The 23,397-nt window shown below is 37.2% G+C and overlaps 1 protein-coding gene across 6 annotated transcripts in view; it reads left to right on the top strand.

Moving 5' to 3' along the window:
- Tmem131 (Transmembrane protein 131) overlaps positions 1-23,397 on the top strand; it is a 704,637-nt gene that overhangs the window by 546,984 nt on the left and 134,256 nt on the right. For all 6 annotated transcript variants that reach the window (XM_090406393.1, XM_090406392.1, XM_090406391.1 and 3 more), the window contains one exon: positions 14,515-14,880. In XM_090406393.1, coding sequence (XP_090262519.1) covers positions 14,515-14,880 — 366 coding nt within the window. The remainder of the gene's footprint in view (positions 1-14,514; positions 14,881-23,397) is intronic.

The following is a 23,397-nucleotide window of genomic DNA, read 5'->3' as shown; positions in this document are numbered from 1 at the left end:
TGTCTTTCTTTTCTTCTGATGATCTGCCAAATTTCTTCTTTGTCCGAGTCTTCAATTATGCTCTGCCCTTTAGGATCCTTAACATGGCAACAATGTGAAGCTCTTTCCAAAATTTTGAAATTGCTATATATAGACATGGGTTAACAGCATGACATAATAACATCATGCGCCACATTATTTTAAAAAAGGCCTATGATTAGTCAGTCCTATGATTTGCAAGTTATTACAAAATTATTAGACAAAATTGACATTACTTTAAGTGCAATTCCCCAAGAAAAACAAAAACATGAATTGTTACATATCATGAGAAATTTTACACTCATCCCCAAGAAACCCAGGGGATCAGACTTGAGCACAGTAATCCAGATGTGGGCATATCAAGGCCTTGTAAAGAGAAATAACAACTTCCTTATCTCTCTACTTGTTAATGTGTTCTTCAATAGCCAAGTAATGTTATCGGGATACCTTAGCAATCTTAGCGATATGTCCTCTAAACTTTAACTCTCTGTCTACCACCACCCCTAAATCTCTAGCTTCATCTATTTCCTGGAGTACATTGCCATCAACGTGATACATGGCATATAATCTGTTTATCCCAAAATGCATAACTTTACATTTCTCCACATTAAACTGATACCCATTACCTTTTGCCCATACTGACAGCCAATTTAAATCATCCTGCAAGCGCTCCACATTGCCTTGATTAACTATTACTCTACCTAATTTTGCATCATCAGCAAACAGCTGAATATTTCCTTTCAGTTATTTCCTTATATCATTTTTGTACAAATCAAACAGCAATGTTCCCAGCACTGAACCTTGCAGCACACCACCAGTCACCTGTTTTTGCCTTGAATTTGCCCCTCCATATACCACTTTTGATATCTGTCCAGCATCCACCCTCTTATCCACCTAACCAGCGTCATATCTGTCCCCCATTTGTTCTAATTTGTAACAGAGTTCCATGTGGTATGTCAGATGCTTTTGCGAAATCATCGTATAGCCATTTCCTTTATCCCACTCAGCTGTTACTCTATTATAGGAAGTTAGTAAATTGCAAAGGCATGACCAAACTTTCACAAAGCCATGTTGACCCTCATACAGTATCACAGTTTTATCCATTCTTGAATTTTCTTTTTAACCAATTTTTCTAATACTTTTACCACTATGCCTGAGATACTGATTGGTCTATAATTTCCTACTGCAGTCTTAGAATCTCCCTTATCCAAGGGAATTATTTTGCCCTCTTTCCACTCCCTTGGAACTCCACCAGAGCTGAGACTAGGCCTGGTCAAAGGCTTGAATCTTTTGCCAGTTCCCTTGCACATTCTTGCACAACCCTAGCTGATATCCTGTCTAATCCCACAGCTGTATTTACATTGAGATTCTGCAATATCCTAAGAACTTCCAATTCATCCACCTCTATTCCAAAATTTGTGTCTGTTGCATAGGTTAAACCAGTAACCTCACTGGTGATATACCTTTGTGAAGTGGTCACTGAGTAATTCAACTAAGAGTCTAGTCAAAGACTTGAATCTGTTGCCAGTTCCCTTGCACATTCTCGCACAACCCTAGCTGATATCCTGTCTAATCCCACAGCTGTATTTACATTGAGATTCTGCAATATCCTAAGAACCTCCACTTCATCCACCTCTGTTCCAAAATTTGTGTCTGTTGCATAGGTTAAACCAGTAACCTCACTAGGGTGATATACCCTTGTGAAATGGTCACTGAGTAACTCAACTAGTTTTTCCACTTCTGTCTCCTCGTGACCATCATCACTCATTAAAGTTAATCTTCCATAGTCATTCTTCCTCCTACTTGCCACATAATGAAAGAACTCTGGGATTTCCTTTGGCCTGCTTGGTTAGATTCTTCTCATTATCTGATTTTGCTTTACTCCTGTGCCTTGTACTGTTCATGAATTAGCTGGTCACCTATCTCTTTAATTACCCTCCACAACATTTCTTCTTCTGCAGCTCATGCTTAATGATATTATTCATCCATCTAACTCCTACTTGATTGATTTTCCTTACCTTAGGTATACAATTTAATCTTCCTATAGATGATTCTTAACTATACTCTCCTTATCCTAGGTATGCAATTTAATACTGCTTCCTCTAGATGACACTTAACTATATCCCATACAGTAGTAACATCCTTACCCTGCAGTGTTTTATGCCATGGCACAGATTTAAGCTTCTTCTTAAGCTTGTTGTCATCACTTGCCTTGTGGTTTCACATATACCCCTTCTTAACAGAATATTCCTCAATTTTTACAATCTCCCAAGTCAAGACTGCATGGTCATTTTCACTAGTCAGAGTCAGTGATCACTGTGGTTATGGATAGCTCTTATGATCCTATGACCAGGTCCAATACTCTCCCAACCCATTTTCTCCTCCATCACGTGCTTCCTTAAGTTGTTATAAATTTCACATTTAGAAATATTCATACAAGTTAATAAATGCATTGATGATGCTTCCTCGATATTACAGATTTTGCAAATGGAGAAGACTTTTATGCCATTCTTTTTCTTCTTCATGTAGCTTCCTCAGTAAGAGGGTGCAGCACCATGTCTCCTTCCAGTTCTCTCTGTTGATGGCTTTCTTTTTTGTTTCTGCATAGCCATGTGATCCTGTCCATTGACAAGTTCCTGGTGAACCTTTGTGCAGTTTGAAATAACTTTTCTCCTATAGCCCTTTGGGATACTTTTCTTTGCTGCATTTAGGATAGTATTCTTCCAAGTTATATAGTCTTTGTCTTAAGTCATCATGGTATGTGTGATCTTTCAGCATTTTGTTTACTTCATACTTGTATTTCTCCCAATTTGCATTTTGGAAGTTCCAATGATATTTTCTTTTTTTGGGTTCAGGTTGATTAATGTTGGGGTATGGTCGTTTCTTACTGGTTCCAAAACAGCCCAAATAGCTTTGTCATGAAGATCTGGATACACTGCAGTAATATCTAGGACATCTTTTGTGCCATAAGAATGAGACAGATAAGTAGGTTCTCCACTGTTGGGAGTTATTAGTCCTGTTTCATCTAAGAAATTACTCAGGTTTTCTCCTCTCGAGTTTATTTCCTCAGAACCCCATAACAGGTGTTTGCTATTCATGTCTCCTAAGATAATGGAGTTTTCTTCAATGAGATGGGATAGGCTGGAAAGATTTGGTCCAGGTTTGTTAGGAGAATGATAACAATTGAAAATGTTTAATGGCCTTTTACTTGGTTCCAGTATTTGGATTCCTTGTATTTCAGTTCCTTCTATTACTATGTCTAGTTCAAAGAACTTTATATGACAAGTTTCAGATTAGTGTTAGAAGCCCTCTTCCGTTTTGATAAATAGGTGTATCTTGTTGTATGATATCATAGTTTTTAATGTTTAGTCTACTGGTTTGTCGAAGTTTGGTTTCCTGGATGCAGATAATATCAGCATCATGTTTGTTAGCTAGTAGTAATACTTCATTTAGTTTTTCTTTGCTTTCTGGAGCAATGTAATTTAAATGTTACCATTTAAATTACACTGGATGATATTACTATTCCTTATAATGGGTGGAATGTTTGCTCATTTCTCAACTCTGACATCATTTCCAAATCAAGAGTTGCATTGGCTGCCCCATACGTGGTAGCATAGTTATAATCACTGAAATTTGTCTTCATGATGGGGAAAAAAATGCTGCCGTCATTAGATTATCCAGAGGGCACCATGAGGAGGTGACAGTCAGACTTTGCCTTCCACTTCCTTAAGTAATTACCTCTTAATAGGTGTATAAATTCTATTTCCTTTCTGCCATGTGATTGTTCTTCCTTTCAGTCTATATCTCCATAGTTGAAGTCCCCCATAATAATCACTCGACCTGTACTCGCACTAATTTGGCGATGCATGTCTTCCAGATCATTTGTAGAACTCCGTGACATATAAGCAACAACAATCTGTATATTTTGTCTTACTGGACTCACACTAGATTGCTTCAAATGAACAGCCACCCTCCTGCCTGTCTCCTATTCTTTTTGGCTGCTATTCATCTGTTATCATCAGCAATACTCCTCCCCCAATCCTTCTCTATTTTCCCTGAAAATATTAAACACTAAACCTTTCACATTCAATTCTTGTAACTACATCATCTGCTGTTTAGCCAACTCTTCACTAATGCCTATAACTTTTGGCAAGGTTGCACTAACTAACCAATGCCAAAAACTCCTCCTCCTTGTTCATGATAGTTCTGGCATTAGTATATAGAAACTGCAGCACCCCTTTAGGCCCCAACCCACCTTTACTTCCTGAATTGACTACCCTATTCAATATTTTTGCTTGAGAGACTAGATTCTGCTTAGTCATTCTCATACTCACTCACCTCATGGGTACCTTCACACAAACTCACTTGCTTCTATCCTGATTGCTTACATTTTTCCTGAATTTGTGCTTTAGCATACTCAGTGTACAAAGCGCTCTTCAGATTCCTAACATGGAAACAATTTAGATGCAGTCCATCAGCATTGTACAAATCCTACATCATTTCTTCTGCACAATCTACTAAAATTAAATAAATTAAATTAAAACTGGATTATAAAGAGAGGACCTGAAAAGCAGTTAGTTGAGGGATCAGTTATTAGTTCTGGACATATTGCTGTTATGGAAGAACATCAAGTACTGTTTACATGAAAAAGAGAGGACTAGTAGAGGTTACATGGGTGGTGTCAATAACAAATAAAGCACGGAATCAAGGAGCAGCAAGAATGGTTAAAAAGGCATTTTTGGAATATAAAGCTACATAAATCCAGAATTTATATATCTTCCTAACTCGGTCAGAGTAGATGTTTCAGAGTGCCCTCATGTTGCAAGTGCAATGCAATATTTACCTTATGATTGGAAAGACCTGAATTTATATGTCATCTGGAGTATAGGGAACCCTTCTAAGGACTTTTCAGCTGAGAGTAAATTAGCAGGGTTTCCATCCCACAAAACAGGTAAAACACGGGTAAGATATTTAATATATATTAGAAAAATAACTTTATTCTCTGAGTATCTGAATGGCAAAAAATCAAATTTAGGTATAAAAATGCCAATGAGATAGTAATTTTCAGAATTTATAGAAGAAATGTAATAATGGAGCAAGAAAACTTTGAGATAGAAAATATTCTGGGTTTTTATTATATAGCATTAAATATCTGATCAAACAAATGACATCCTTTGGCATAAGGAATCATTTAAAGTATAGTTTGATACATTTAAGATGGGCAGTTGCTATTGCAGCTGTAAGTTCATTAAAAATAGAAGCAGGATTGTCCATAATTAATTGTGTATATATATCATTTATGTTAGTGTTTTTGGTGTGGAATTGCTTGATGTTTTTATTATTTTAATGAAATTTTATAATTTATGTTGCTTTTATGGTGCTGCTAGAAGAGTAATCAATTTTCCCCTAGCAGAAGTTGCACTGATTCTCTCCTTGATGCTTGAACATGAGCAATATAAAGAGAGAGAGAGATTTTGGACATATTCTTGATAAGGCCACACTCTGCCCAGGAAGACAGGTTCTAATGATCCTGTTCTCCTGGGCACAGTGTGGTCTTATATTATACATGTACTCTATACATTACAACCTTTTGTAAATGGGATTCACATTAAAGAAAAAGAAATAGTGATGTCTCAGGACTTGTCATCTTTGATTACTTTATGACATAATTGTTTTATGAAAATTATTTGTTTGGATAAAGTTTATTTAAAATAAAAACACACTACTATATACATGTAATTTTTTTTTATGGAGAACCCATCCACAAGAGATTGGTCAATCAAAATTACCCATTACCTTGGCAATAAGGAATTTATTCACATTTCACTTGAAAAGCCGTGGATTGTATTCCTTGGTTGGGGAATGTTCCAGAGGGCAGTGGGTGTAAGGGATGAAAAAAGAGGAGAAATTCCTCCCAATCTGACAAGGGTCCGATTGGAAGAAATGGGTTTCTTTTTTGTGGAAAATAATGCAACACTATGTTTTTCTAGCATTGAAGTTGACAAAATTATCCAAATTCTATTGATGAATGTTTTAAAGATCAGAATTTAAGGTAGTGGAGGGTATAGTTCTGGAGGTTGTGGTGGTTTGTGCTTTGCAAGGCTTTTCAAATGAAAATGGGGGGGGGGGGTGTAGTGTATTATCATTAGCAAAACCATACCGGATTGGCAGTCAGCTTTGAGTAGATCATTTATATAGAGAGGAGTTGATGAAAGAACAAAGCCTTGAGGGACTCCAGCATTAGTTTTATAATTAGAAGATAAGGAGCCATCCACCATTACTCAAAAGTAAGCATCCAGACAGAAAGCTGGCTACCCAATTGCAGAAGTCAGGGAACGAACTGAATGATGGGAGTTTGCTTAATAGACCTTTGTGCCAAACTTCAGTCAAAAGAATTAGCAATATCAAGAGCAATCACTTGGGATTTGCCAAACCTTTGCATGATGTTTGTCCAGCGCTGGGTGACATAGATAAGTAGATCCCTGTTGATCAGCAGTAATGGAATCCATAGTCTCTCATCTAATAAATGAGTCTTTAAGACAGCATAAGAGTTGGATGTTGATGGCTCTTTCCATTACTTTAGATAGAATTGAGATGAGAGAAATTGGATGGTAGTTGGAAGGTAAAAATTTGTCACTCTTTCTTATGAATAGGTTGTATAGACTGCACAATAGATAGATACTAGCAGAATAAGAAGGTGTAAATAGGTGACATAGAGTAGGAGTCAGCTCTGGAGCACAGACATTGAGAACAATAGGAGAAATGCCATCAGAGCCTGGAGACTTTTTGGTATCCACTTTGAGCAAAATTTTTCTGGCAAAAGGTCAAGCACTGCATTGAATGTTTGGAATGGTTGGAGGCCATTTACCACGATTGGCTATCAAGAATTGGAAGAGAAGTAGGAAGCCAGGAGGTTGACTTTTTCTGTGGGTGATGATGTAATAGTGTCATCTGGGTGTATTAGTGGTGGAAGTAGTGTGGGGGAGAATTTACAGCCAATAGCTCTTGGACTAGATCCCAGAAGGCATGGCCACTGCTTGGACCAGATGCAAGCTTGTTGCTTTTAGCTCTCTCAAAGTCAATTTTCAATATGGTGATTATTTTCTTTCAGCTATTCTGGGCTTTGGTGTAAGCAGTCTAGGAAGATGGAGGTTTTGGATGCAAGCCAGTTGCAGTATACTTTGACTCATCTTTTTTCCAACTTGGCCGACCTGTGAGAAAACCAGAACTTAGATAGGTGACAAGAATTTAGAGTGGAACTGGGAATAAACATTTCCATGCCAATAAGAATTATTTCAGTGGGTAATTCTGCACATAGGTTTGGCTCAGATGACAGGACACAATACTCTTGACCAAGTAAATGAAGTGTAAAAGTTGAGAAATTATCTCACTTGCCTTTTTTGTAATGCCATACAGTGCATGGATGTGAGTGGTTGTGTATATGTTGCTCTATGGGGGAAGAGATCTGCACACTCGATTGTGGTCTGAGCTACTTAGAGGTCATACAACATTCACAGCGAACTTAGATGGGGTCACTAGTTAGGAAGCAGCCCAGAGTGGTTGAGGTTGTCTGGTACTCTGTTGGGCATGTGAATAGTTCGTGTGAGATCGTTTGTGATTGCAAATGTTTCAGCCTTCTGGTGTTTTGAACATTGAAGTCTTCAAGAAGTTGACTTCACTGTTAGTAAAGTTGGTTTGAAGAAACATTTAGACAAAGGTAATTGAAGAGTTTAGAGTGGTTGCTGGCATTAGGAGAGTGGTAGAGACAGCATGTGAATTTGGTAGAATAAGGTAGTGAACTTTAGCCAGAGAAGGTCAAAATTGGATGATTGCAGGTTGGATACTGTTTGGTGGCATGATTTACTATAGCAAACATGTGCACAATTAAGAAAGATGCTTAAGAATTAAGAAAGAAAAAACATATGCATAACAAAAATTTACAAATTAATTCTGATAGTGATTTTCTAGGCTGATATATGTGAGCTGGTTCCCTTAACTCATCAGCGGCTACATAGTTTTGTTTTCCCAAATATAATCTTAATGTTTTTTGATAATAGTAATAATAATCAGTTTGCAGTATGAAAATTTTGTTCTACACTAATAGTGAAATATAATTATGACCAAAGGATTAAATGTATAAAAATGGATTGTGTATGTTTAGCTGTATATGGCTATCTTGTACAGGGTCTCCACATTGGACCTCTCTAGTTTCAACCTGTTACTGCTACTTAAGTGTGTAGACCATGGTGTTGAAATTGTACAAATGAGAAGGATGAAACTTTCTGGATGAAACCTTTAGTCTCTGGAACGTTTGACCGACCCATACTTTACATCTTTCTGCATTTCGATTTTTTACCATTCTTTGAAACTAAGGTGATCCAATGTGGACACCCTGTATTATAGCTGCCATACATACATATTCTAAAGAAGTATGTATTTCTTGCTTTCAGTAACACACTCTGCAACACAGCTTTGAACGTGAGTTAATCCAGTTAAATGTTTTCCTCTGAGTATGAAATATTATTAACCTTATAGTGGAAGTAAACGAAGTGTTACATTTTTTGTCCAGTTATTTAAATGATCTCCATCATGTGCTTTACATCCATGTTTTGCTTGATGGCTTACACTCATTTATGGCTATGGGGGAGGTTAATTCTCATTATGCTTTTAATGTAATGATTATGTCTACCTTAGTAGCTTAGGTTTTTTTTTTTTTTTTTTTAATGTTGGACCCATATACAAGAGGTTGGCTGATCAACCTATAGTACCATATATGGGTAGTAGGATGGGAAAGGAGAAACTTGTTGGCATTCGATTTAAAAGCCTGTATATTGTATTCCTTGGGAAATACATCGGGGGGAAGACTTCCACAGTACAGTAGCAGCAGGGATGAAGGAGGACAAAAAGGAACTTGTTCTGTGGGTTTCAAGGTGTACTGTGAAAGGAAGCTGCCAGCAGCTGTACATGGGCTTAGTACAGAGTGGAGGAATTATTGATGCTGTTTCAGATGAACATTTTCCATGGAAATATTTATAGAATATAAAAGTTGCAGAGACTAAATGTCTATGTGAAAGTGTGTGGGGGGGGGAGTTTGGTAAGAGATGGATTATTTATCAGTCTAATTGCTCTTCTGTATTGAGTCAAGCATTTTGAGAGAGCTTTTAGGAGCCCCACTCCAAATGTGAGAATAGTATTCGATAGCTGAGTGGATTTGTGATTTCTATAGAGTTAACAGCTGTTGTGAGGTGAATATGGCTTGAAAGAGAATTCCTAGTTTTTTTGGAAGCTGAGGATGCAATGGTTGTGATGTGTTTATGCCAGGAGAGGCATGATGTCGAGGTAATTCTGAGAAGAGAAATTTCATTTTGTCGAGAGACCTCAAAAAGGTCGAAACCGGTCTGGGTAGTGACCTTTTCCATAATACATAGCATTATACATACCCATAAGAATACATGCTTTGTATTATGGGATACTAAGGCAAGTGATCACAACTTATACCACCTTTGCCATGAGTTGCCCCAGTCCTGAAAATACTTTAGGCGCAAACTTTGTTTGCTTACACTTGGATAAAGGATTAAACCAAATATATAATTGGTAGCATAGCCAAGTGAAAAAAACTCCCATCAGATGAATTTGATTGAGTTGGGGAGGGATATTTTCAACCAAAGAAGGTCAAAGTTGGGTGATTCTAGGTTAGGTGCTCTCTGGCAAGGTATGTCAGAGCGTATATATGCCAGATATCACCTTGGGTCGAAAGGAGTTAAATAGTGTATAGTTTGGAAGGTTGAGATGGATAGTGCTGGAGGGAAGGTGATGAGTTTCTGTTAAAAAGAGTAGGTGGGGTTTGGTGGACTGCAGATGATAGTGGACACTATTAAAGTTGGAGCTGAGACCACGGATGTTGGTCAAGTGGATAAGCAAGGTTCTGTGAGGCATGACTTTGACTGCAAGGGTCTTGCACGTTTCCTATGCAGTACCTGCATACTGGTCTCCTTGGTGGCTGCTAGTGGCATTTTACATTTTTCTTCTATCTGTCTTCGGATTTGGCTTCTTTGTTCCCTTTGTGCAAAGATTAAATCAGGTCGAGCATGTATGCGCGATTGAGGGCACCTGTCCTTTAGCTTGCTGTTTATTATTATTATTATTCTGGGCAATTCCAAGGAGTCGACAGACTCATCGAGGGAGGCCCTAACATCATGTCAAGAACAACTATTCAACATTCACACAGTATCTATCATACCTTGCCTTGAACTCATTCACGGTCGTAGCACCCATAACAGACTCTGGCAGCTTATTCCAATCATTCACCACTCTCCAAGTAAAAACCTAGCTCTAACACCCTTGTCAACCACATTCTTGCCCAGCTTCCATGCATGGCCCCTAGTCCTCCCACCATCAGTCCTATTTTCAGAAATATCTTCTGGATTAATCTTATAGAAACCCTTCAGTAATTTGAATGTCTCAATCATATCACCCCTTTTCCACCTATCGACCAATTTCTGCAACCCACAAATCTTCAACCTATTCTCATAAGGTTCATTCCACAGACCTGCTATCATCTTGGTCACTTGCCTCTGGATCTTCTCCACTTCCTCCTCATCACGAAGAAACCCTGGTGCCCATAACTGGGCACAGTAGTCCAGATGGGGTCTTATCAAGGCTCGATACAGAGGAACAACAACTTATTTGTCTCTGCACGTTAAAAGTATTTTTCAGAAACCAAGTGATTTGATGAGCTGATTTAGCCACTTTTGCAATGTGTCCCCTAAACTTCAATTCCCTATCCACCAACACTCCCAAATTCCTGGCCTCATCAATCTCCTGGAGTACGGTTCCACCAATGTGATATACTGCTGCTATTCTTTTCACCCCAAAGTGCATAACCTTACACTTTGCCACATTAAATTGACATCCATTTTTCCTAGCCCAGTCCTCCGAACTATCCAAATCATCCTGTAAAATTTTGACATCCTGTGCACTCATAATTGCTCTACCCAACTTTGCATCATCAGCAAACAAGTGAACACTTCCTCTCAGATCCTTTCCTATATCATTGATGAACAAATTGAAAAGTAATGGTCCAAGAACAGAGCCCTGCAGCACACCACTAGTCACAAGCCGTCTTTTGGACTCAACTCCTGAATAAACCACTCTCTGGTATCTCTCCATCTCACCAACCCTATATCCATCCCCATCTGCTCCAGTTTATTGATTAGGGTTTTATGTGGTATCCTGTCAAAGGCTTTGGCAAGGTCCAGTAGAATCACTGTAAACCCATTACCCTTATCCAGTTCAGCCGTCACTGTGTTATAAAACGTGAGCAAGTTACTGAGGCATGATCTACCCTTCACAAAACTATGTTGTCCCCCATACAATATCCCATTTTCATCTATCCAATCCTGTATTCTTTTCTTGACTAATTTCTCTAAGACCTTGACAATGATTCCTGATATGCTAATAGGTCGGTAATTTACAACAGCAGTCTTGGAACCTCCTTTATGCAGTGGAACTATTTTCCCCTCTTTCCACCCCCTCGGGACTAACCCAGACCCGAGACTCAAATTAAACAAAATGGTCAAGGGTACTGACAATTCTTTAGCCGCTTCTCATACAACACGAGCTGGTATACCATCCAATCCCACAGATGTATTGACATTGAGGTTATGCAATAGACTACTCACCTCCACTTCATTCACCACAATTCCCATATAATCTACTGGTACATTTGTTTCTGCAATGTCACCACCTGGATGATATATTCTTGCAAAGTGCTCACTCAGTAACTCAACTATATCAACTGATTCAGTTACCTCCCTACCATCAGCATTCTTTAAAATCATTCTGCCATATACATTTTTCCTTTTACTTGCAACATATCGAAAAAACTGTTTAGGGTTCTCTTTAGCCTGCATGGCCATTGTTCTTTCGTAATCCTTTTTTGCTTTTCTTACCACACTTGTTACCCATCTGGCCTGCACTTTATACAGTTCATGTGCCTGCCGGTCACCTTTCTCCTTAAATTCCTCCCATAGTTGTTTCTTTTTTTGCAGCTCAAGCTTAATGGTGTTATTCATCCATTTAACCCCTGCTTTGTTATTCGGACTCTAGGTATACAATCAGCCATTGCTTCATGCAAATACTTCTTAACTGCCTCTGATCCCATACACTATCAACTTCTAGTCCTTGCAGTTGTACATGCTATGGCACTGAACTAATCGAACTCCTAAGCTTGTCATACTTTCCAGGCCGATAATTCCACATGTACCCCGTCTTAATTGTAAATTCCACACCTTTAGCCACCTCCCAAGTCAAGACCCTATGATCACTCTCACCAATTGGTGGCAATGTGGTCATATTTGTTACAGCCAAATCCTCAGATGTGATTACTAGGTCAAGCACTCTCTGACCCCTAGTATTTTCCATTACATGCTGTCGCAGATAGTTATCCCTTAATAACTGCATAAAATCCAATTCCTTCCTCCCGTGTGTCTTCTCCTCACTCCAATCAATGCGACCATAGTTGAAATCTCCCATAATAATTATCCTCCTCCTACTCATTTCTTCTATTTGCTTGTGCATATTGTCACCACCATCTTTTCCATCAGTTGGTCTATAGCAACACCCAATTGTATATTTTGTTCTGCTAGCCACAATCTCACACCAAATGGCCTCAAATGTGCTCTTTTCTCTATTCTGCAATTCAACTTCTATTCTCCTTGGCTGCAGCTCATCTGCTACCATCAACAATACTCCTCCCCCCATTTTATTCTCCCTGTCATTCCTGAACACGCTATACCCATCACATTCAATCCCACTAGGTATGTCATCTACAGTCAGCCATGATTCACTAATGCCAATAACCTGTGGTCTGGAAGTGCCAACCATGGCCAAAAACTCTTCTTTCTTGTTCCTAATACTCCTAGCATTAGTGTACATGAATTTAAGACCCCCTTTAGCCCCCAATCCTACCTTGATGCCTTATATTCACTATCCCATTCTGATTTGTTGTCCTTATTCGCTCAGGCATATGATACTCATTCATATATTCAACTGCCTCCCTAAGGTCTGTATATCTACTCCCCCCTTAATAAATCTAGTTTCCCTGATTTTGCACATCCACTACATTCAGCAACACTTTTTCAAGTCTCCTTACACCGTATCCATTCAAATGCAAGCCATGCATCTTATATAGATCCTTTCGCCCATCGAACTCACTCCACATGTCCACAAATTCCACACCACTCATCATACATGGCCCATGCATAAAGTCATTTGCAATTATGGCCCTCCCTTTAAACATTTCACTGTCATACTGCGGCAAAAGACTAATCATTCTAACTCTCTCACTCTTTTCTTTTGCTACCTCAAACAATTCATTCAGGTCCTCTATCATTTCCATTTTGTCTCCTTTCAAATCATTCGTACCTGCCACAACAATCATTTCTTTCACCCTTTCCTTTTGCTCTCTAATAGACTCAGTTACATCCTTTATGGTCGCACCAGCTTGGTACGATTTTGTCAAATCCTCTACTAACACACCTCGTACTAACGAGTCTCCATACAGCACTCTATCCTTCATTTTGTTTATGTTCACACTCATATGCTTATTTTTTCTATCAAACTTTTTATTATTGGCTGGTTCACTCAGTCGACTTTTGTTCATACACTCTAGCTGCCGTTTTGCCCTTTGTATCGCTCCGCTCAACAACGCGATCTCACTCATTGCATCTATCTCATCTTTTTTATTCTCTGTAAAACCATTAATATGCTCTGAATTAATACTATCATTCACACTTTCTACATTCATGCCCTCACAGTTCTCTGGTACAACCTTGCCATTTCTTGTCATATCACTATTTTCTTCATTCTGAAGTTTGACAAAAATATCACACTCACGACCTGAAATACACTTTAATTTCTCATTCTCCTTACATTTTCTACACACATTCACTCCTTTATTATCATCTAACCATACTCCAACCGCACTCTGCAAACCGTACATTTCCCAGATAGTACACTGAATCATCTCCTTTATATTACCGTTCTTGAATGAAGATGGCGAACCATCATTACTGGCCGCCATTTTCCTTCGTATGGGAGCCATACTCACTTCTAACATATTTTATCAAATTATAAAATGAAATGCCAAAAACACACGAACAGACGCACTAAGATACACAACGCAAACAAAACTACGTAATATTCAAGTAAATTTATCAACGATAACTTAAAAGAACACTTATCTTATCAGGAGCTCTCAACAGACAAAACCGTTATTTATTTATCACTGTTATTAATTTCGATGCGTGAAAGCTTGCTATATGAGATGGTGAAAGCTTGCTATACAAGCTTGTATATCTTATAAGACTAAGAAAAAGAAATATCTTTCATTTATTTATTAAATTTTAGAATATTTATTGATTGATATATTCCATTGTTATAGATATCTCTACCACTCACCATTGATTACAAGTTTATTTGATTTGCTTTATCTAGATTTACACCAGATTTCACTCTGTCTCGTGTGGAAAGAATACTTCGCATTCACACTAGTTTGGGTCCAGGAGGATATACCCTTCACTATACTCTTGTTGCAACACTGCCTCGCCATATGCTTGTGTTTTGTTCCCGAGCATTACCTCGGCCCCACTGGGAACCATTGCTTTATTATTGTTTTGTTAGCCTTACTGGATTCCTTCTCCTCTGTGTTGTCATAGCTGCATATTTTGAAGGGGATCGCATTGTGAAATCTACATTTTTTCCATTGGCTACTACAACATTAACAGTTACCCCTGATAAATTGGACAGAATGCAAGTCTTCGATCTAAAAGCATTAGTAGGCTCTTGCCATTTAGAAAGCAGGTAAGTTCTTTCATCGTTTGAACATTGCAGATTGATTTTTCTCTATATAACTTTCAAAAACAAATTTAGCAAATATGATCCTTTCCTTCATGCATACACGGTGATCAGAATACATCTTCAAAAATTATGGAAACAACTATGGTGTTAGAGTAAAACTTCAGTTTAATATAAACCAAAATAATCACTCTATGTTTCAACCATCACATTGAGGTCATCATCATTTGGAGTATACACATATATACAAAGAAACAAGCTGCACCACGATCTATATGGTATGCTGCAGTTACATTGATTTAGTCAACCGTTAAAACTACCGTCCTGACCTCTGGTGGAAAAAAAACTTACTACATCAAAGCTAGAGTCCTGTTATTTATTATCTATTAGGTTACAAAATTAAATTAAATTAAGCTAGAGAAACATGTTCACACAAAAAAATTTTTACTTATATAACTATACATATAAATTAGAACAAACCAGTATGAATGGTGGCCAATAAAAGCTGAAAAATTGCATCAGGTTTTGCTGGAAAACTTGAACTAAGTGGGCTGAATGTGTGCCATTCAAATTCTTGGGATTTTTAAGCAACCATTATTATTATTAAGATTAGGTCGGTTAATCAAAATTTCACAGGCTTCTTTAAATTTTAGTTCATACCAGGTTTTTGTATAATGTAAGGAACAAGTAATTTTCCAATCAATTTGGTGAAGCAGACCTCTTAGGTCATGCACACCCTGTTATAGGTTTGACCTTATGGTTATCCCAAACTTCAAGAGGTTATTCAAATTATGGTTTACTAGTATACTTAAATGACAAGGTGAATGAGGGGGGGGGGGGAATCATTTAACCCTTTCCTGTTAGTACTGAAATCTAATGTTAATGCTAGACATCTCCCTCCCACTTTAATCTTTCTTAAAAGAAACGAAAAGCCTAATTTCTCATCCAAGAAATTAGACTTTTTCACTTGCCATTATTTTATTTCTCTACAACAATTAACTTTGTACACGACCAGATTGCCTTTCATACATGGTTAAGTCATTTAACACTTACCTTTCCTTCATCTTCCTGCCATTTATTCACAATATTAATGCACTCTAATCTGATGTAAAGGCTCTCCTAATTTGTAAAAAGAAACATTCTTACCATTAGATATCGACAACCATGAAACCATTTAAAAAACAAAGCAAGAATAAAAACTATTTCAATAACTATTAAATTAATAGTGTACAGTATTAGATAATCCTATATTTTATATATTTCAATTATAAAAAGTAATACATACATCACAAATATACTGACCCATTAAAAGTGTAAGCTGTTAGTCACTTATGTATTTTAAGACACTCACTAAAAATGATAAATTGTACCAGTTAATTATTATTATTATCACTGAGCGGAGACCTCCACATAGCCTTTAAAGGAATGCAGATAACCAACCCCAGGGCTTCTGATCTAATGTTGTCCTAATGGCTGGCAATTTGGGATTTAGCCCACCTAATTGTATTCTTATTGGCTTAAACCACAATACAAAATGATGGTACAACATGACAGAATTTCATGATGGCTGGAGCGTCTCCTGGTTAACAAGGCCTCCGTTGTTTTCGCCAGGGAACCAGGGCAAACAGCGAAAAGTCAGCTACTGGAACAAATCTGAAAATAAACCCCAACTCAACATCACCAGAGTTAAAGATCGGTACTATCAACGTAAGAAGCCTGAATGGCAAAGAAATGGAGCTAGCTGAGGAATTAGATAAGTACCAGATCGACATAATAGGGGTGACTGAAACAAAAAAGACAAAAACTGGTGAGATCTTTCTGGGCAATAAATACAAAATGTTATATTCAGGCAATGACAATCAAAGAAAAGAAGGAGTAGCCATAGTATTCAACACAAAATACGAGGCTAATCTTCTTGAATGGCAAGCAGTCTCAAGTAGAGTAATGTGGGCAAATATGAGAATGGTGAACTGGACAATGATACTTATTTGTGCCTTATAGGGCATATTTATTGTATGCCCAACACACGGCTCTCCTGAAACTATGGAAAGAAAAAAGTATCGTTATCACCAGAGCAGATAATGGTAATGCCACAGTCGTTCTTAATACCAGTGAATACAATTGTAAAATGAATATTATCCTCCTCGATCGCACCACCTACATCCCGCTAGAACACGACCCCACAAAAACACAAGTTAAGAAATTAAAAATCTTACAAAAGTATCTTCCTGGCCCCCTGACATCACAAAAAAAATTAAACCTTTCCGCTCCCGTCTCCCCCGAATATGCGGTTTACCAAAAATCCACAAACCCAATTCCCCACTCAGACCTATAGTAGATGCCACCAATGCACCTTCTACAGACTGTCTTAACAGCTGGCCAACTCTCTGACCCCCCTCACCGGAAGGTCCACTTCCTATATAAAAAACTCGACCCACTTTAAAGCCCTCACAGAAAATTTAACCTTGAATAATGCAGACATATTGGTAAGCTTTGATATCTCCTCTTTGTTTACCAATATTCCCTTAACTGACACCTTATCTCTCTTAGAAAACGTTTTTCCTTCTGATATCTTAGATCTCTTTTCCTTTGCCATTAACTCTGGGTATTTCTCTTGGAAGAACAAAATCTACAAGCAGATAGAGGGAACCTCCATGGTTCCCCCCCCCTCTCACCCCCTTGCCAATTTCTATATGGAAGATTTCGAAAAACGAGCCATAGACTCAGCCCCACTCAAACCTTCTATCTGGCTAAGATAAGTAGATGATGTGTTCTCTATTTGGCCTCATGGCCCAGACACGTTAGACTCCTTCCTCAGTCATCTCAATAGCCTACATCCCAGAATCCAGTTTACTATGGAAAAGGAAAAGAACAATTGTTTACCCTTCCTAGACACCTTAGTCACATGCCTGCCTAATGATACACTTGCCTTCACTGTATACAGAAAACCCACACACACAGGCAGATACATTCACAAACTCTCCCACCACCACCACCCCTCTCAACAATATGGCATTATTAAAACTCTTACCAAGAGAGCCTGCAATCTTTGTTCCAGTGGAACCACCCTCACTACTTAGCTTAACCACATATACAGCACTTTCCTCTCCAATGGCTCCAGCGATCACAGTATCAAAAAAAAAATAATCAGTTCCTCCCCCCATTCCCCCTCCTTCTCGTCAACAAGATTTTAAAAATGCCATCACCGTACCCTACATCCGTGGCACATCCGAAAAAAAAAATAGCCAAGATTCTAAAAAAGTACAACCTACACACAGTATACAAGCCCCACCTCAAAATTGCTACCCTTATCCGTTCTACGAAAGATCAGCTCCCTCCTCTCTCTCTCTCTCTCTCTCTCTGCCTGGAGTTTACAATGTACCCTGTTCCTGTAAGCTGGAGTACTTTGGACAGACAGGCAGATCAGCATCCATCCTCCTGGAGGAACACAAGTCTTACATCTGTAAACACAACTATGGTCATTCAGGCTTGGCTGACCATGTTTTGGACACCACACACAGGGTATCATGGAAGAAAACCACCATGCTCCACCACAGCAAATTCAAGAAAGAGAGACTTTTTTTAGAAGTAGCAGCAGCAGCAGCTCTCAGAAACCAACCAAATCTTAATAAATACGGTTGCATTAAGCTTCCGAAGATTTAGGAAACGCTCATCACCAGAGGTCCCACCTTACATTCCAGGCCATCTACTACCGCCCTTAGAGGACGCTCCACCTAGATAGGACTTTAGTGTCACCCACGTCATTGTGCTTAGTATTGTATATTTGTGTGCATGTTACATTAGTTGTTTTTGTAATCCCCGTAGCTGTCCTAATGACTAGGACGAAATATAGGAAGTATTAAATTCTATTTTAATCCTTTTTGAATGATGTAAAAAATCCATTAAGCCTCCAACATGAAGAAAAAGTCATCAAAAGCCTGAAATGTGGAAAGGCAGCTGGAGTTGATGATATTCAACCAGAAATGCTAAAGTTTGGAGGTATAAAAGTCTTACAGTGGCTGCACTGCATGGTTCAGAAGACCCGGACAGAAGGACAAATTCCATATGATTGGAGTAGAGCTCTCATAGTACCCATATATAAAAAGGGAAATAAAACTACTTCTTCCTTACATGGAATTTAGGCCAAGTGGCCTGTTCCGGTCTCATGCCATCTCTTTCTTGGTCTTCTGATTCTTCTTTTTCAACTTATTTTGTATCTGTATAATATTTTTGGTAGTCTGCTGTTGTCCATTTGATTTAAATGTTCTAGCCATTTTTGTTTATACTGTCTTATGTAGTAATTAATTGGTTTATTTTCAGGGATTGTAAGATTTCTTCATTTGTTTTGTGGTCCCACTTGGTATATCCAGCTGTTTTTCTGAGAAACTTCATTTCTGCTGTTTGAATTTGTTTTTCATCTTTCCTTTTTATGGTCCATGTTTCACTTCCGTATAGTATAGTTGGTTTTGATAAGACATTATATAGTCTTATTCTAGTGTGTTTTTGTACTAAGGATGGCTTAAATATATTATTTATTATGCCATTTACTTTGACAAAGTTTGATATTTTAGTGTCTATTTCTTTTTCTTCTTTGTATGATAGATCACATCCCAAGTATCTGAAAGTGTTTACTTGTTCTAGCATTTTATTATCTATCACTATTTTACTTCTTATTGGGTTTTCTCCTTTGAATGCCATTATTTTTTTTTCTTTAGATATTGTCATATTATATTGTTTTGAGATATCATTTAATGATTTTAATGATCTTTGTAAATCATCTTCTGATGTAGCTAATACTATTTGATCATCTGCAAATAGTAGTGTGTCTATCTTCATTTGCAGGGTCATTTGTATACCAAATGGGTTATACTGTTTCCAGATTTTATAATTTTATTTATATATATATTGAAAATCAGAGGTGAGAGGGTACATCCTTGTCGTACTCCTCTTGATATATCTTTCCATTCTGAGATGTGTTCTAATTTAACTGCTATTTTATTTCCTGTATATATTTCTTGAATGGATTGTAAAAGTTGGTTTCGTATGTTTAAATCAGTTAATATTTTAAACAATTTTTGTCTGCTAATTTTGTCAAAGGTTTTTTCATGACGTGTTTCTTTTTGAAATTCTCTTCTCTTTTCTATTAATAATTTTAAAGTAAAAATTGGGTCTATGCAGGATCGGTCTTTTCGGAAACCATTTTGTTCTTCTAGTAGTTTGTCCTCCACAATGCTGCTTAGTTTCTCTTTTAATATTCCTGTATTTAGCAAACTAATTCCCTTATAGTTATTGCAATCGTCTTTATTTCCTTTTTTATTGATTGGGATAGCCAGTGCTTTTTTCCAAGAGTTAGGAGATTTTCCAGACCTCCAAACCACATTAAAAAATTTCAGAAGTCTTTCATTAAATTTTTCACCTGTATTTTTGTATAAGTTCTATATTTATATTGTCTTCTCCTGGTGTTTTCCTATTTTTCATCTTCTTTATTATATTTTTCTGTTCTGATATTTTCGATTAGGTGGTTCTTTGTCTTATAAAATTTTATTTCATTGTTCTCATCTGTCCAGAGATTTTGGAAATAGGTCATCCATTTTTCTAAATCTATTGTTTGTATTTTTATCTTTCTTTTATTTCTTTATTCATGTATTTTATTACTTTATAGGTTTAGATTAGTGACTTAAATAAATCCTTTTCTAGTTCTGTTACGAAATTATTAAATCTTTTTCTATGTTTTTTCTTTACTTCTCATTTTGCAATTGCACTATTTCTTTTATACTCTATTTCTGCTTCTATTGTTTTGGAATTTAGCCATTTCTGGTAACTGTCCTTTTTTGTTTTTATTGTATTTTCTATTTCTTTGTTCCAGTCTCACAGTCCTCTTTTTCTAATCCATTTGTGCTTTATTCCTAAGGTTTCTGTTGCTGCTTTTATGAGAATTTGTTTCAGAATTTCCCATTCATATGTGGTTTCTGTTTTTAAGTTTGTGCATTTTTGATATTGTTGTTTAACTTGAGGATTCTGTAATGAAGAAATTTTGTAGCTTGGCTGGTAAGAATTTTCAATTTTATGTGTTTTTAGCCACTTTGGTTTAAATCGAATTTTTGCTGATACCATATAATGATCAGAGTTTAATTCAAAGCCTTGATATGCTCTTATGTATAAAATTAACTCTGCTAATTTAAAATTTGTGCTAATGTAGTCAATTACTGATTTTTGTCCTCTAGCTGACCAAGTATGTTTATGTATTTCCTTGTGTTTAAACATTGAATTCATTTAAGCGCATGGATAGGCTTATGTGTTCATCACACATGTTGAATTAGATTTAAACGGTATTGATGCGAACACAGATTGATAAGAAAATAACTATTTATTAACTTAAAAGCTAATATTTTGCTGGTATTATATCCAGCATCTTCAGAGCACACAAACAAAGTTTGTTACAAATGCGAGACAACCACACAATTCGGTGTAACAGTGGGACTAGTAATTGTAGTGTGCAACACAAGACTAAAGTCCTAATACGGCGCCATGTAAGTTAAAAAAAAAAAAAAAAAACAGTAGTCCAAATTTTTGAAAAAAATATAGTAGTCCAAATAGTAGTCCTTGAAAGATTTGAAAAATAGTAGTCCAAAGTTTTGAAAAAAATAAAATAAAAATAAATAAAATTAGAATAAATGTTAATTTGGTGTTAGGATGACTGTCTCCCAAATCTTTGGTTGATTTATACAGCCACACCTGTTGAGGTTTGGAGTATGTTTTAGGGCTTCTGTTGATTCCAGGAACAACCTCTCTGACTTGTAGAAGCTTCTGTGCAGTACTTTTGTTTTTTTCCAATTGATCCTTTATTTGGGATAATTTGGGGTATCCGAAGCATGGTCTGCCAGACCCGACTTGCCATAACGAAAGTGCCGGATATATTTTTTGTGTTCACTGAGGCGGATGTCCACAGTTCTTCCTGTCTGTCCATAGTAAGCTCGACAGACTTCCTGTCTGTCGAGCCTACTACTGACTCGACTAAACTTTGGGCTATTATTTTTCAAAACTTTGGACTACTGTTTTTTTGTAACTTAGATGCCTACTTAGGCACGATTTTTAGTGAAAATGGTAAATTAAATATGGAAATCGACAACAGAATCAACAAAGCTGGTATGGTAGGAAGTCAACTAAATAAATTTTTATGGAATAAGACAGAAATTAGTCAGAACACTAAATTAGCTATATACAAGTGTTCAAACCAATTTTAATTTATGGATCAGAGAGCAGGTTAGAAGTAAAACGCTTGACCAAAGACTAGAGACAGCAGATATGAGAGTTCTGAGAAAGATTAGGGGGCATAAACATATGGCATCAATGGCAATATCATATTAAAAACGAGGAAATTAGAAAAGAACTTGACATTGTTAGCATCCAGGAATGTGGTATGGTTACTTAAACAGAATGGGAGAGGAAAGATTAGCAAAACAAGGGTTCTCTGCCTGGTTGGCAGGGAAAATGAGATTAGCACTTTTGACACATTCTTGAATGCTAACAGTGTCAAGTTCTTTCCTAATAGCCTTGTTTTTATTATGATACTGCCATTGATGCCATCTCTTCAGTTCCCTAATCTTTCTCAGGACTCTCGTATCTGTGGTCTCCAGTCTTTGACTGTTTTTTTTTCTAAAGATTGGTATACATCTTTCTTTTCAATAATTTACTCATCTTAATCAACACTGGGTGATCAGGATGAGATCTCATATCTCCTATATGCTCTGTGTGTGTGTGTGTGTGTGTGTGTGTGTGTGTGTGTGTGTGTGTGTGTGTGTGTGTGTGTGTGTGTGTGTGTGTGTGTGTGAGAGTGAGAGAGAGAGAGAGAGAATAACTCCACCTTTTTGTGAAATCATTGGAAAGAATGCTTCTGCCACCTCACTCCTGCCCTTTGCCACTAACGAATCAAAAATGATTTTGAAGGGAAAAATTTTAAATTAAAAAAATCATTTTGGAGGAACAATATCTCAAAAGTTGTTTTATTCATTTTCCTCTTCTATTTTTCTGGTGTGACACATTTAATATGGCATAAAGTCCTTAGAGCTGCATTGGCTTTCAAAGCTGTTAGCGTATGAAAGAACTTGTTTTGAAGACAGAGATGAGTGGAAAGCTCTTATCCTGAGGAACTCAACTCATCTTGAGAACAGTAGAATAGATGGAGAAAATAATTTTTTACTCTTCTGTTATTTATTGGAGTACTTCTTTATTGATTACTTTGTGTCCATTTAATTTTCATTATCCTTTGCCAACACCACCACCACCTAAATACTCCTATTCTTCAAATGTCTTTTTTAAAAGTCTGTGTTTCACTTGGATCATTGTCATAGATCCAATTTTATGCTCTAAGGGCTTCCTTTTCCCATGCAGTTCTACATCTTATGCATCTTTTACTTCCACCATTCTCTGTTATCGCACTTCCTAAATATTTAAGACTTGAAATTTGATGTAGTATTTTGCTGTCATCAGTGATTGGTGGTTTCTACTTGTGACTAGGACTTT

Source organism: Typopeltis vanoorti, chromosome 16, assembly GCF_054136105.1.
Source record: "Typopeltis vanoorti isolate ZY-2024b chromosome 16, IOZ_Tvanoo_1.0, whole genome shotgun sequence".
NCBI lineage: Eukaryota > Metazoa > Arthropoda > Arachnida > Uropygi > Thelyphonidae > Typopeltis > Typopeltis vanoorti.
The sequence above is the reverse complement of the archived record's forward strand: the minus strand, read 5'-3'. Positions and strand labels throughout refer to the sequence as shown.